Raw genomic sequence first — 16428 nt, forward strand, 5'->3', positions numbered from 1 at the left:
AAATCATCAAAAAATAAATATACTTGAAAATGTGCATACTTAATGAGGTCTCAACAATGAAAATTTATAATTAAAAAAAGATTATAAAATTGAACAATACTAATTCCCCAACCTGGAAACACTATGAATTTTTAAAATAAACCTTGTACAATGCTCAAAATAATTGAAAATAGAGTAAAAAACGATGCATTCCAGGCAGCCATTTTATTTGCTGGGAGGTCGGTGCCTCCTCCATACAAGAGGTGCTAATGCATGTGTCTCCACATACCCAGGACCAGGCACCCGTCTCAACCCATACAGTTCAGTAGTCTGTTTCTGAACCAACACCCCAGCCTTTCCTGATGGCCTCTCTCGATGAGTACATCCAGGCCATGCTCCATGAGCAGTTGGTGGGGATTTTACAACAGTGTGCATCTGCTTCTAGTATGTTTGCACCAGCTGTGCCTCTTGTTGCTGTCCTGCAAGGCATTCAGCCTTTGGTGAGATCTCTGACACCATTTTTGAGTGCAGCACTGGTGATGGAACCCCCTTGATGTTGGTGGAGGAAGCTTCAACGGAATTGAATATGGAGCTGACACCTTGACGACCCTATCGGGGACATGGTTCCTCTGTATTGAGGCAGGCTTGGTCTTGGACCTCCCATAAGGAGTTCTTTACCAACACCAATGAGGAGCGCTCATGGGAGTCTGATGAGGATCCATGGTACTTCTCGTCGGAGGAGTCCTATGGTATCCCATCTGACCCCTCCCCCCAGAGGAAAGGAGGAAGTCTCCACCTGAGTGCCTTTCCTTCCCAGGTTTTGTTAGGGAAATGGTGGCTGCTATTCCCATTCATTTGGAGATGAAGTATGAACCCAGGGTTGAAATGTTTGAGGTCCTGGACTACGAATCTCCTCCTACAGAGGATGTGTTGGTCCCTCTTAAATGAAGATGTTCAGATGAAGAACTGGGAGTCCTCTCTGTTGGTCTCTGTCCTGCCCAAGAAGATAGACACCATGTATTGGAGCTAGAGTTCCTCAGGGTTTGATAAGCCTCAGTTCCTTGGTGGTGGAATCCACGCTCAAGAGAGCTAGGAGTTCTAGAGACTATGCTTCGGCACACCCAGGCAAAGAAGCTAGAACCCTGGATTCTTTTGGATGGAAGATGTATCAGGCCTTTATGCTCATCTCCAATATTCAATCTTACCAGTTCTACGCAAACCTCGACTTGCGGAACATGTTGCACAGTATGTCTGATTTGGTGGATTCTCTCCCACAGGAGCAGGCTGAATCTCTTCCCCAGTTGGTCAAGCAGCAGAAGGCGGGTAGAAAGTTTTTGGCCAGGGTGCCTATGACACTTTTGATGTGGCATCCAAAATCTCTGCCAGAGTATAGTAATAAGCAGACTCTTATGACTGCGTGTCTCTGACTTGGACCCGGCGGGCCATCAGAGATTGGCGGATTCCACGTGCTGAGCAGATAACCTTTATGGAGACAATCTCTCCTTCCGGACGTCTTCTGCACCTTCCTCCTCATCTAAAAGGTTTTGGGGCATCGAAGAGGGGTCCCTACTACTCTCAGAGATGTAGGTACACTCCTTCATCTTTCCAGCCTCAGCAGGCTCAGTCCCAGCTCACTCATTTTCATCAACAGAGTGCACCCAAGGCCCAGACAGCTCCCCAGTCAAAGCAAGGGACAAGCTTTTGACTGGCTCCAGCAGAGCATAGCTGCAGTAAAAGTGACCATCCTGTACAGCCTATCAGTTGGCATGAGGCTGAATTTTTTCCAGGAAAGGTGGCCCCTTGTAATCTCCTACTGATGGGTTCTTCAAATAGTCCACCTTGGTTACACCCTATATTGGCATCAATGACTACCAAACTGTCCACTGAGAGTGTCTCACTTCAGCTCTCAGCACAAGCAGGTACTTGCAGAGGAACTGTTCGCTTTTCTAAAGGTCCATGCAATCAAACCTATTCCACCAGGGAAGAAGGGTTCTATTCCAGGTACTTCCTCATGCCCAAGAAAACAGGGGGGATGCATCCCTTCCTACACCTAAGGTCCCAAAACAAATTTCTGGTTAAAGAGAAATTTAGGACGGTTTCTCTGGGCACCCTTCTCCCCATGATTCTAGAGAATGATTGGCTATGCTCTCTGGATTTGAAGGATGCTTACACTCACATCCCGATACTTCCAGGTCATAGGAAGTATCTTCAATTTTGGCTGGGGACACTTCACTTCCATTACTACATGTTGCCTTTTGGCCTCACATTGGTTTCCAGAGTTTTCACCAAATGTCTTGCAGTAATCGCAGTGTCGTTATGCAGACTGGGAGTCCATGTGTTCCCCTTTCTGCATGATTGGCTGGTGAAGAGCACATCAAATGATGGTGCTCAGGTATCCATGCACAAAACTATTAGGATGTTAGAGCTGCTAGGGTTCGTTTTAAACTACCCCAAGTCCTATCCTCCATCCTGTCCAACAACTGGAGTTCATAGGAGCCCTACTAGATACACATAGAGTGCAGGCTTTTCTCCCTGTGCGGAGGGCAGACACTCTTGTCACTCATGCCATTCAGGTCTGAGCCAGCCAGTAGGTCACAGCTTGGAAGATATTGGAAGATATTAAGGTTGTTAGGCCACATGGCCTCCACTGTCTATGTCACACCATGGTATGTCTTCATGTGAGAATGGCCCAGTGGACCTTAGCTTCCCAGTGGTATCAAGCCTTGGGGAATCTAGCAGATGTTATCCAAGTATCACCAGAGTTGGTTCACTCTCTACTTTGGTAGACAATTCGATCCAATTTGACTGTGGGACTTCCATTCCAAGTTCCTCTGCCCCAGAGGTTGCTGACAACGGATGCATCCCACCTGGGGAAGGGAGCTCATAAGGATAGGCTTCACACCCCAGATGCTTGGTCTGCTCAAAAATCAGATCTTCAGATCAACCTCTTGGAGTGACAGGCAATCTGGAATGCTCTAAAGGATTTCACAGATCAGCTGTTCAACCAAATTATACTCATTCAAACAATCAGGTTGCAATGTACTATACCAACAAAGGGGGGGGGGGGGAGGTACTGGATCACGCCCACTGTGTCAGGAGGCCGTCCAATGTGGCAGTCGGCACTCCAGCATGGGATGCTTCTCAAGGCCCCTTACCTGGTGGGCAAATCCAGCAGCCTGGCCGACAGCCTAAGCTAGTTCATGCAACCACACGAGTGGTCACTCAACAAGGGTATTGCCCGTGAGATCTTCCAAGTGTGGAGCATCCCTCAGAGAATCTCTTTGCCACTCAACTCAATCACAAAATCCCTCAGTTCTGTTCAGTTGCCTTCCTACTTTGAGGGACATGTCTGTATGAATATCCTCCCATCCCTCTTGTGGGAAGACTTTCCTGAAACTCAAGCAAGACTGAGGGACCATGATCCTAATCACTCCATACTGGCCCAGGCAGATCTGGTTCCCTCTTCTTCGGGAGTTCTCCTCCAAACAAACAGAGTGTTTTCTGACCCTCATCACACAAAATGAGGGATCTCTTCTGCATCCAAACCTCCAGTCTCTGACCCTCACAGGCTGGATATTGAGAGCTTAGAATTTGCTCCCTTGCATCTTCCTGAGGGTGTCTCCCGGGTCTTGCTGGCTTCTATGAAAGATTCTGCTAAGGGATGTTACTCTTTCAAATGGAGGAGGTTTGCCATCTGGTGTGAGTGAAGGCCCTAGATCCCCTTTCTTGCCCTACACAGACCCTGCTTGAATATCTTCTACAGCTTTCTGAGTCTGGGATAAAGATCAACTCTGTAAGGGTTCATCTTAGTGTGATTAGTGCTTACTTTCACCGTGTAGAAGGTAGTCCTATCTCTGGACAGCCTCTAGTTTTTCTCTTCATGAGAAGTTTGCTTTTGACAAAGCCTCTGTCAAACCTCCACCTGTGTCATGGAACCTCAATGTTGTCCTCACCCAGCTGAGCAAAGCTCCTTTTGCACCCATGGATTCCTGTCACCTGAAGTACATGACCTGGAAGGTCCTGTTTTTGGTGGCTGTTACTTCATCTCGCAGGGTCAGTGAGCTTCAGGCCCTAGGGGCGGGGATCCATCTTATACAAAATTTTATCATAACAGATCAGTTCTCCGCATGCACCCTAAGTTCCTGCCTAAGGTTGTGTTGGAGTTCCATCTGAACCATTCTTTCCCAAACCACAGGGCAAAACTGCACGGCACACCTTGGATTGCAAGCGAACATTGGCCTTTTACTTTGAGTGGACTAGGCCCTATAGACAATACACCCAGCTATTTGTTTCTTTTGTTCCCAACAGGATGAGGGTCACCATCAGGAAGCGCACAATCTCCAATTGTCTGGCAGATTACATTTCATTCACTTATGCCCAGGCTGGGCTGACTCTTGAAGGTCATATCAAGGCTCATAATGTCAGAGCCATGGTGGAGCTAGTAGCCCACTTGTGGTCATCCTCTATAGAAGAAATTATCAAGGCTGTAATATGGTCTTTAGTCCACACATTCACATTTCACGACTGCCTTGAGCAGGATACCCGACATGATAGTCGGTTTAAACAGAGAGTTCTGCAGAATTTGTTTGAGGTCTAGAATCCAACTCCATCCTCCTAGATCCATTTTGTTCTGTTCCAGGCTGCACTTTCACACAGTTGTATATAGTTTCAGGTTAATTACTATTCTGCCTTCACCATTGTGAAGTCCTATTTCCCATGGTGGTTGTTTTCGGTGAGTTTGATAGCTAGGGATTCCCACATGTGAGAATATGGCCTGCTTGTCATCAGAGAAAGTGAAATTACTTACCTGTAGCAGGTATTCTCTGAGGACAGCAGGCCATTCATTCTCACATACCTTTGCACCTCTCCTTGTAGTTTCCATGCTATGTTATTGTTCTGCTAGGCCCAAATTCTTGTGGCGGGCAGGAAGGCACTAGTGCATGAGCAGTGGGAATGCAGCACGTGCTTTTAAAGCTGTATTATCTTTATTCAAACTCTGCACTGGGCGACGTGGATGACATCACCCACATGTGAGAATGAATGACCTGCTGTCCTCGGAGAATACCAGCTACAGGTAAGTAACTTTGCTTTTTCTAAGCTGTGAAACCATAATAACTCCTTTTATTGACCAATGACAAGTGATATTTCCCAATTACTACATACTTTTGAGGGTTTCACAGTGTAGTGCAAAATGAAATCTGGAACATTCTTTTTTAAAAAAATGTTGTGTATCATGCAAATGCATACAAAGCAGCTCATTACTATGCCAACTAGCTAGCACAGCCTGTGAAACTGTGCTGCCATGCTACTTCAGTGAAGACAGGAACACCTCAACATTAGTCAACCTTCCCCTGGGAGCACTGTCAGGCTAAGGTGCCTGGCACTACACCCAGAGTCACCAAGGTGAACGGACCAAAAGATTCTACTGACCCTCCTCCACCCCTATCGCTCACATCCAATGAAGCCTTGGTGGTGCATAGTACCAAATCCCTCCATCCTTCTCCCACCAACCTTCTCCCCAACCTGTCCAGCATATAAATATTCAATAGCCCTAGCTAAACCTATTATCCCGGTCTACAAAATTTCTCACATCCATTTTCAACTCTCCACCAGCACTGATTTTCAAAGTAGCACCAGCTGACCTGAGGCTCCCCTTTGCCCATATGTGCAGGGCAAAACAAAAAAATAAACCCACCTTCTACCATCTGCTACCATTCTGGAGAACAGTACTGACAGGGGAGAAGCTCCTGACCCTTATGGACCCAAGGACACTTGGAGAGTCAAGGGATAAACTATTACCCAGTGTGACTGAAAAGAGTTAGGGTAGCTTGAGGCAAGATTAATGACTGGGGCTCTGACTATTGAATATTTATGTGCCAGTCACATTTCCCTGGATTCTCTATATAGCGCCTAAAGTTGGGTGCCGCAATTTGGGTGTGGATTCAAGTTGTGCTTGCAACTTAATTGGTTAACGAGCTCTTAACTAGCTTTAATTGGGTACTAACAACCAATTATTGTAGTTAATTGGCTTTGATTGGAAGTTGTGTGCACATCTTGCTGTGCACTATTCTATAAAGGTCCACCCCCAGCTTTTAAAATGTGTAACTGAAAATGGGGCATTGCCAGGAGCATGTTGGAGGCATTCCCAAAAGCTGCACATGGAATTATAGAATTTGGCCTATGTGTGCCTAAGTTGGGTGCCAGCATTTATACCTGGTTTCAACAGGAGTAAGTCTCGTGCTAAAAGTTCAGCGTAGAATTGGTTCTAGATGCGATTCTATAAAGTGTTTACGTCCTTTATAGAATCATGCTCAGCACCAATTGTTTTGGGGCGCACATTTTGAGTGCTATTTACTGAATCCAGCCCACTATGGGGAGGAGTCAGGGATGACATGACACCATAGGACACCACAGGTTTTTCAGACCTGGTGGAGAGTGGGAGTGCAGATAGTTCAACAGGGGCATGTGTTCCCTTTAGGATCATGGCCCAGTCTAAGAAGTAGCATTTCCCTGGCTCACCATCACACATTCTTTGCCATCCAAGGCAATACTATACTATACTATAAAGGTTTTGTATACCGCTCACATCCTCCAAAAGGTTTGCTGTGGTTAACAATCTAAGAATCTCATCAATAGAGGCCTATACAAATAATACAGTGCTGCACAGTTGAAGTTTTTATTTATTTAAAATGTATTTTCCTCACTATTGTCAGAGTTCTAGGTGGATTACAAAAATATATACATAATAATACAACTCATACACATTTTACATTACTAACAGACATAATTTACTCTTTAATAAACATTATTCTCAATGCTCCAGTACCAAGGTATATCAATGTGTTGTGCTTCCAATATTGAACAAGTTAGGGTCCACCAAAGGCCTCAAGGAATAGTAAAGTTTTAATTTCTTTCTTAAATTCAGTCAAAGTCTGAAGCTCTCTCAACTATTTTGGGATTATATTCCAAAACATTGGACCAACTGTAAAGACAATCTTATTTCTATATTCCGCCAATCTAAAGACTTGGTATGAAGCCACATCAAACAAGTGTTGATCTCCAGATCTCAATGACCATCTAGGCTGGATGATATTAGTCTATTTTGTACCTTAAACATCAAACTTAACACTTTAAATTTAATTCTTTGTTCAATCGGCAACTAATGTAGTCCTCGCAACACTGGAATAATGTGATCATATTTAGATTTTCCTGTCAACATCCTTGCCACATTTTGAACTACTTGTAAAGTTTGTAATTGAGTCTTTTTTAAACCAAGCATTAATCCATTACAGTAGTCAAAACAAAGTGTACTGATACCATGGATCACTTTTCTGAAATTGCAATGTCCTAGCAAGGTTTTTACTCTTCTCAATACATGCAATTTCAGAAAGACATCTTTAATCACTGTTTGCACATGTCATTTTAAATTCAAAGCAGAATCCATTATCACCCCCTAAGTTTCGAATCTTATTTAAGATCATAATTGTAGTAGAACTGAAAACAAATTTGGAAGGCACATAATTACTCTCAAAGCTAGATACAAAGAATCTGAGTTTTGAATACATTTAATTTAAGATGGTTTGCTTTCAACCAAGTCTGAATAGGTTGTAAGTATAATATCAATTTATTAAATGTAGCATGCATTGTAGTTTTAAGAAGTACCAAAAATTGGCTATCATTCGCATATATCTTGAAATTAATGTTTAAACAGTTCAACAGCCTACATAAAGGCAACATAAAAATACTGAACAGCACCACTAACAAACATGATCCTTGTGGAACCCCTGTTTTTAGATGAACAAAACTCGATTTATCATTCATTTGGCTTACACAAATTTGCCTCTCCTCAAGGAATGAAGCAAACCATCCTAACACAGTGCCATCAATTCCAATTGATTTCAACCTATTCAACAAAATATAATGATCAACTGTATCAAACACTGCTGATATATCTAAAGTAAGGTTGTACATTTAACACGTTAATAACATGATTAACGTGTTAAATGCTTAACTTGTATTTAAATTTTTTAATATGTTAACTCCATCATCGTCTCTCCTCCACCAGCCTGCCCCTCTTCTTACCTCTCCTGGAAAGGCACTCCAGTGGCCCCCCCTCTCCTCTGTGGCTTCTTCTCCTTGCTCCTCACTGTTGCAGTGAAACAGTGCTGCTTCTTACCCAGACCGAAGCATCTCTCTATAACAGGAAGTTCCACTTCAGAACTTCCTGTTACAGAGAGAGAGACTTGGCTTCTGACTGGGTGAGAAGCAGCACTGTTTTCACTGCAACGGTGAATATCATGGAGAAGGAGCTGCAGAGGAGAGGGGAGCTGCTGGAGTGTCATGCCAGGAGACGTAAAAAGGTGCCAGCTGGACGGTGCTCTCAGAAAAATAGGAAGACAGAGAGAGAAAGATGTGGACCATGGCGGGGGGTGGGGGCATGGGAGAAAGAGAAAGCAGAAAAAAGAAGACAAAGTGAAAGATGTGGACCATGGCAGGGGCAGGGGCCACAGGAGAAAGAGGAAGCAGAGAAAAGAAGGCAGAGAGAAAGATGTGGAATGGGGGGGGGGGGGCGGGAGAAAGAGGAAACAGAGAGAGATGTGGGGAGGGGGGTGTTAGAGGGCCAGTTGCTGGAAATAGGGAATGGAAGGATCAAAGAAGGGAGATAGGAAAGAGAAGGGAAACAAGGGTGATCATGGATGGAGGGAAGGGAGGAGATGGTGCCCATGGAGGGGAATGGAGGGGAGGAGATGATGCCTATGGAGTAGAAGAGAAGGAAGGGAAGGAAGGAAGGGGATGGGAAGGGAAAGGAGGAGATGGTGCCCATGGAAATGGTGCCCAAGGAGGGGAGGAGAAGGAGATGATGCCCATGGAGAGGAAGGGAGATGGTGTCCATGGAGAGGAAGGGAGATGGGAGGAGATGATGCCCATTTGGATCATATGATCAATCCTGCAATTACAAATTTTAATTGTAATTGATCACGCACTTAAAACTTTTAGTCACTGTACAGCCCTAATCTAAAGTAATCAATAGATAACATTTTCCTTTATCAAATCCGGATCTCACTATATCAAACAATGAAAGTAACAAAGTTCCATTATCATGTTGTTTTCTAAAGCCAACTTGATTTGGATACAAGATTTCAAATCTCTCCAAAAAATCAATTAAATCATCATGCACAATCTTTTCTATCATTTTTGTCACAAACGGTAAGGTTGATATTGGTCTACAACTACTAATCACACTAGGATCAGAAATTACACTGTTCAATAATGGCTTAATTACTGCTTTTTTTCATATCTTCTGGAATACTACCATCTGTGAAACAACTTCATAATTCGCGCAAAAACAGGAGCTGCCAGATCTTTCAAAATTTAACCACATTAGGGGTACACAGATCTAAACTACAATAGCTATTATTAATTCTTGCGAATATTTTCACAACATGCGCTGTCATCAGAAATTGAAATGTAGGCCATCGTTCTGTCTCATTCAACACAAAAGATAGCTCTAGCGGTAGGCTTATATGATCAAAATAATCAGTTATATCAGAAATCTTTTTTAAAAACCCAATAGCAAAATCATTGCTAGATATTAATATTTCACCAGATCCTTTCTTTGGCTGAACTTAGAAACAATATTAAATAGTCCCTTTGAACTAGAGGGAATATCCTCAATCTGTTTACCAAACATTCACATTTAACATGCTGTACCTTATTCCAGTAATCATTTAGTTTCATACAATACATTTCATGTGTAACTCTACTAGGCACCATTCTCCATTTCATTCTCCATTCTCTTTCTGATCTGTGAAGATCTTGCTTAGCTAATCAAAGTTCTTCTGTAAACCACGGAACTCTATGATTCCTCATCTTTCTTTTTTTCTTTATAAGGAGCAGCAATATTTAATGCTTCCATCGCTGACTTATTCCAGTACATTAAAAAGCCTTCTGCATTTTCAGAAACCACAATATCCTCTTTCACTAAAACGTCAGTTAAAACTGATTTCAAATCTGTAAGCTCATAGGTCATACCAATTTAAAACCAGATATGTTCTTTCATTTTTTCTCTACTCTTACTGTACATAATTTAAACAGAGTTCATAAAAATAGCATCTCTGCCCAGTTAAACTTCATTTAAAATCAAACAGAAATGCATTCAAACCTTTCTTGAAATGATAATATGTAGGTAATCTTTTTATAGCCCAGGGCAATCTATTCCAAACTCGCGCCCCTCGGAATGCAACAGAGCCTTTGTAAACAGATTTAAAATGTATATTATTAAAAGAGAGGAACCCAGTTTTTGAAAGTACGTGTAAAACAGGAAGAATATAATGAGAAGGGAATCTAAAGTAATGTGCAATCAGAGCCCAGGACAATGCAGGATTTACTAAACTGTGGCATTTAGATACCAGTTTAATAATTTGCATAGGATATGCACTGTTTTATCATGTCTTAGTAAATTGGTCCCTAAAAGAGGCAGACAGCAAAGAGGGGGCAAAATAACACAAACACATTTGAAAACTGAATATATTCATACTGTTTAACTCCCATGACTTAAACACATCTTCAAGAACACTCTTTTAACTTGCCTGTCAGTACACCTACTAAAGAATTATCAAGGAAGAGGAAGGCAATTTTCAGGTATATATCGCAAAAGTTTTATGGAGCTTGTTTTGCTCTACTTGCTGTAAATTTTCAGAGGCCACGAAAACCCAGTTCTGGTTACTGCAACACTCTCTAAGCCTTGCTGTTTTTCTGCTGACGGAAGTATGAAACTCCACATTCAGCAAGGAACTGTATGGTTTTTTAACTCACCTAATGGAGACAGATACTTTCCCACTTATCCACCACATATCAAGAGAAACTGACATCTAATTTCATCCCTTACGTATTATAAGTGCACCTGCCTTACATATATTCATTACTTATTTGATGGCTGGGATTGCATGTTTCCCTAATGACAGGCATTTTAAAAGTACATCATCCTTTCTTTTGTCATCAGGGATAACGTAATGCAGCTGCTGTATTAGTTCACGTTCTGCATTTCTTTTCAGGGCACATTGATATCTTGGCCCCCTTAATATCATCAGGGCAGATACTTGCTATGCTCTTTAATGGCTAGATGAAAATCATACCTCTTCTATTAGTGACTGGGCCTACAACCACACTGTTTATTGATTTCTGTTTCTGAGCTACCAATAAACATTTGGATATGTTTACTAAGGTGCGTTAGCGTTTTTAACGCACCTTTAAAGTTAAGGCACATTAAACGCTAATGAGCTTATATATTTCTATGGGCATGTTAGCGTTTAATGCACATTAACCATTGATGCGCATTAACCATGCTAATGCGCATGTAGCGCACCTTAGTAAACATAGGCGATTGTCTTAAAAAAAAATTGTTCCTGGAAGCATAACAGTTACAGTTCTAGTGCATCAAAAACTACAGAAAATCCAGAATAACAGCTATGAAAAGTGGAAAAAAATATACAAAAGAGACCATATATATTTCACAACTAAAATGTTGAAATACTATTTATTTAAAATATTTGTAGTCTGCATATTGAAACATCTGTGCAGATTACAACAAAAACAACTCATAATCAACATAGACAAAAATTATAAAAATATTTTTATAACATTAAAACAATAGAAACATTTTAAAATGAAATTATATAAACAACTTCTGCAATTGTTTCATCTCATTTAGGGGTCCTTTTACTAAGCTGCAGTAAGCATTAATGCATGCTTACCGCAGCTTAAAATGCCTGACCACAAGGTGCGTTTAGGTGTCCCATGGAAACTGTGGCATCTGCACCTGTTTACCATGCACAGAAAATAGATTTTATTGTTTAGCGCTGAGACGGATCGAAGGCAGAGAGCAAACATCTACTGTGCTAATTAGTTAACGTAGCTATATCACTGCACACTAACTGATTAGCGTGTGGTTAGTGTGTGAGCCCTTACTGCCTACAAAACAGGTGGTGGTAGGGGCTCATGCACTAATGGCCATGCACTGGGAAAATGAGGAGACCTTTCCTCATTTTCCCAGCGGTAGGGCTAACACACAGGTTGCATGTGTCAAATTGACACTACAGCTTGAGTAGCCCAAGCACCCGGTGGTAATGTCAAAGTTGGTGCACACTGTTTCCCGCAGTAAAAAATATTTTTCCAATTTGTACCTCGGGGGCGTTCCTGGCGGTAATCAGCAGCACGGCCATATTAGCTTGCGCTATATGATTACCACTTGAGTAGCGCATGAGCCCTTACTGCGAAGTCAATGGGTGGCAGTAAGGGCTCAAAGGCCTTTTTACTAAGCCGTGTAAGCATCTATGCATGCCCAACAAGCGCCAAAATGGAGTTACCACCCGGCTCCCACGTGGCTTTTGTGGTAATTTCATTTTTGGCATGTGTCCGATATACGCGGACGAAAAATAATTTTTATTTTTAGACGCGCATATCGTTCGAGCGCCAAGTAGCATTTGGCGTGCGTAGGTCATTACTGCCCGGTTACCGCATGAGACTTTACCACTAGGTCAATGGCTGGCGGTAAGGTCGCAGACCCAAAATGGACGCACGGAAATTCTGATTTTGCCGCACATCCATTTTCAGCAAAAATTAAAAAGGGCCTTTTTTACAGGCACGCTGGAAAATGGATCGGTGCACGCCTACACTACTGCAAGCCATTTTTTGTGCACCTTAATAAAAGGGCCCATCAAGCAGTAAATAGGCACACAATACTTTTCATTTTAGTGCACGGCCATTTATTGCCCCAATAAAAAAGCCTTTTTTTTCCCAACCGCAGTAAAAAATGTCCAGTGCACACCAATTTTATGTGTCCAAACTACCGCAGGACACTTTTTACCACAGATTAGTAAAAGGGCCCCTTAGTGTGTGGCTATTAATTCAAAAAATAGAAAATGTGAACATTTTACCCTTGCGGTAAGAATGATCCATGTAAGCATATGCTAAGGCCATTTTTTACCGCATTTTGGTAAAAGGGCCCCTTAATATAGCATTACCTTGTTTTCAACTAGCTGATAGGGATGTGCATGGAAATATTCTGGGTTTTTGGTCTTCTTCAGACCTTTTCCATGATTTTTGAACATAATTTTTCAGTTTGTTTCCTGTGTTTGTGTTACGTCTTCGGGTTGTAAGCCCTTGGTATGTAGTAGGAAACTAAGAAAGACTGAATCCCCACAGGCATACAAGGGAACCAGTTGCAGGCAGCCAGGCAAAGACAAAGCACAAAGGGCAATAGGATCCAACTCCACAAGTAGCAATACTGGAACTGGAACATGAGGACACAATGAGCAAGGCAGAACTAGAACTATACACACGAGCCACAAAGCCAAACCGGAACCCATGCACACAGGTGGAGAAGTATATACTGGAACCCTTACACACAGGCAGTGGGGCATAATACTATCACCCACACACAGAAATAGCAAGGCAAATACTGGAACCCACACACACAATAGCAAGGTGATTCAAAGCTGGAACCCACTCACATAAGCAGCAGACAGCTGTACAGGAACCCAAACATATAAGTACAGTAAACAAGGCTGGAACCCACTCTCACACAAAGAACACGGGACTACAGGAACCCACACACTCACAGATGCAGACTGTGTTGCTGGAACCCACTCACAGACAAGACAGGAGGGCACGAACAGAAGAAAAGTCAGACAAGGCATCTCAGGACCCAAACAAACAGTGAAACTGGAACAGGCGGCTTCGATGCGAGAGCGTCTGAGCCATGGCTCGCCATGGTTAAATGCTCCGCTGCAGCCTCGGCATCTGATGTCACCATGGGGCATGCTGGCAGCTGAAAAGGATGACCCCGTGGTGTTTCCTGCTAGTCTTCCACCAATATCCTCTGGTTGCATGGTGCTGGAGCCTCGAGTCATAGTAGGACCATGAGAATTTGTTTTAATCCAAAAAATAGTGCATAGTAATTGATTTAAGATGATTAGGGAAGGCAATGGCAAACCACTCTGCTAACAGTCTGCCAAGAAACCATCACACAAGTGATGGCCACATAAACCATTAGCTATTTGGTACTTATATGCAGAGGACTACCTCTACCTTTAATTGACTTAATGCATGATAATTAATAGGTTAATATGCACTAAATGCATGCTAATGAATACACATTACTAATGGCCAACATGTCTAATCACAGTTCTTAACAAACACAGACAATTCTCTGCAATGGCAAAACAGGAAAGAAGAGGAAGGGAATAGACAACAAAAGAAGGGGGAGAAGGGAGGAGAGGAGACTGCACATCTCTCTCATATATTATTTGTCAGATAACTGTCCTCATAATGGAAATATTAAGCTTAATGTTAAGACTCTACCTGCGAATATTTCATCATAACCTTATGTGCAAATGCTCACTAATCAAGTATTTCTGATCCATGACATTTTTAAACAAACAAGGTTCCCAGTGTAATTAAATTTTCTGGAATTTAACTACATTGCTGTGTTTTCTTTTTAATTACTTCACATCTGGAGAAAGGACCCTTTGTAAGCATTGATCTGGAATCTCTGATTATTTAGCAACATCAAACAAAAAAGCCGGGAAAGGGGGAGGGGAAAGCTTATTAAACCATATCCAGTGGCTTTATTACATTTTTCAAGATGGCTATTGACAAACGTTTTTACCTTGTCATCTAATTTCCGTGCACTGAATGAAAGTTCAACATAGTCATCGTTGCCAGATAATTCTTCTGCAATCACCTAAATGAAAATACATATTTAAGTTGCGCATGAAAGGGGAAAAGTATTACTCAAAGATATCACTTCTGTGAAGTGTCTAATGTAAATGGAAAGCAGGTGTCCACCTTCCGGGAAACAGGACCCTTTCCAGAGAGCAGAATTATCATAATGAGGCAGGGCAGTTGCCTGCTTCTGATGTGTCCTTTGCCCCCAATTACATGGTCTTCAGTACTTGTCAATGATTTCTTCTTCACAGAATTACTGGCACCTGTATTTTTCTCTATAATTGCCTCACGTCTAAAAGAAGTTACTATGGGGTCTATGTATTAACTGGAGTTAAACAGGTATTAGGAGGTTCATGGTTTTTTTCATGCTGGTGGTACACCAGGCTTTATTGCTTGATGTGACGAATTGATATGTGGAACATAGCCATTGTAAGGCTGCTGGATTTGCAAATAAGCATTCTCCATGCTATTTAGCCACAGTGATAGGAGAAACTGGCACAGGAAACCTCTCCCCAGCCACAGATATGGGCTTCCACCAATGCAAATCAAACCTCTGGGTTCTCCTGAGCCCACCCTCCTTGCATGAGAAATGTAGACCTTGGGGTTTTCTTCCCTAATTTCCATATGGGCCTCCACCCATGCTCAGAGCCCCCTCACTTCTAGAAAAAAAGTATGTTGAATCTTCACTGGTAGGAGGAAGGACGTTTCCCTTTTGCTGGGAGCAACAACAAATCCAAAATGGTTACATTAACACTGTGATTTGCATGTCAGGTCAGAGTCTCAGCAGACCATTATTTTGGTTTTCCCAGTGCTACCAACAGGAGGCAAACCAGCTCCCTCTTGCCACCAGACTCTTTCAAGATTTTTAAAAGTGTATGTGGAGGGAAGAAGAAGGTTCATTAACCTGGATGATCATTTGAATTTTGAAGAGGTCCTTTTTTTGAATTGTAATTTGGCTGGCTGATGGGTTTGAGAGAGCCTGGAGGCCTGCTTTGCATTCCTGAGCCACAGAGGCCGGCATCTATGTTGTTGGCTAGATAGATAATGATTTTATAAAGACCTGGAGGCACCATATTTGTTAATACTAAGGAGAAATATTTCTTGGGTTTTATATGAGCAGAGGGGGATGTTCCCTGTGTTGTTCCAAGCAAAAATGGGCCATACTAACCCCCCCTGTTTACTAAGCCACACTAGTGGCTGGTGGAGTGCTAATCCAACACAGCCCATTCACTTTGAATGGGTTGTGTCGGAGTTGCTGTGTGGCTTAGTAAACAGTGGGGTACGAATGTTGTCAGCCCACAAAATGAAGTAAACTTTATAAGTATTTTAAATTGGGTCTAATAGATTCCATTTTAAAAGGGTTTTGACAGTAGACACAGAAGACTAGATTCTATAAATGGCACTGAAAAATGTATGTGCTGAGTGCTATTCTATAAAGGATCCACGTCCTTTATAGAATAGTACTAAGTGCATAAACGATGCCTAACTTTAGGCACTGGCAATTATGCCTGCTGAAAGCAGGTGTACGTGCTGGCATCTAAGTTAGGTGCCGATCATGTCTACTCCGTAACAATGCGCATAAATGCTGGGAATGCCCCCTGAAATGTCCCTGCCACAACCCCTTGAAATTATGCACTTTAGGAGCATGCATAAATGTTAACACAGAATATGCATATTGCATGTATGTTTTACAAAATAATCATGACTTCGCACATGAGGAGA

General features: G+C 42.3%; 1 protein-coding gene across 1 annotated transcript in view; it reads right to left on the bottom strand.

Annotated features, from left to right (window-relative positions):
- CPNE4 (copine 4) overlaps positions 1 to 16428 on the bottom strand; it is a 932436-nt gene that overhangs the window by 412233 nt on the left and 503775 nt on the right. The window contains exon 6 of the mRNA XM_030206477.1: positions 14648 to 14722. Coding sequence (XP_030062337.1) covers positions 14648 to 14722 — 75 coding nt within the window. The remainder of the gene's footprint in view (positions 1 to 14647; positions 14723 to 16428) is intronic.

The sequence above is a fragment of the Microcaecilia unicolor genome, chromosome 1, assembly GCF_901765095.1.
Source record: "Microcaecilia unicolor chromosome 1, aMicUni1.1, whole genome shotgun sequence".
In the NCBI taxonomy this organism is placed as follows: domain Eukaryota; kingdom Metazoa; phylum Chordata; class Amphibia; order Gymnophiona; family Siphonopidae; genus Microcaecilia; species Microcaecilia unicolor.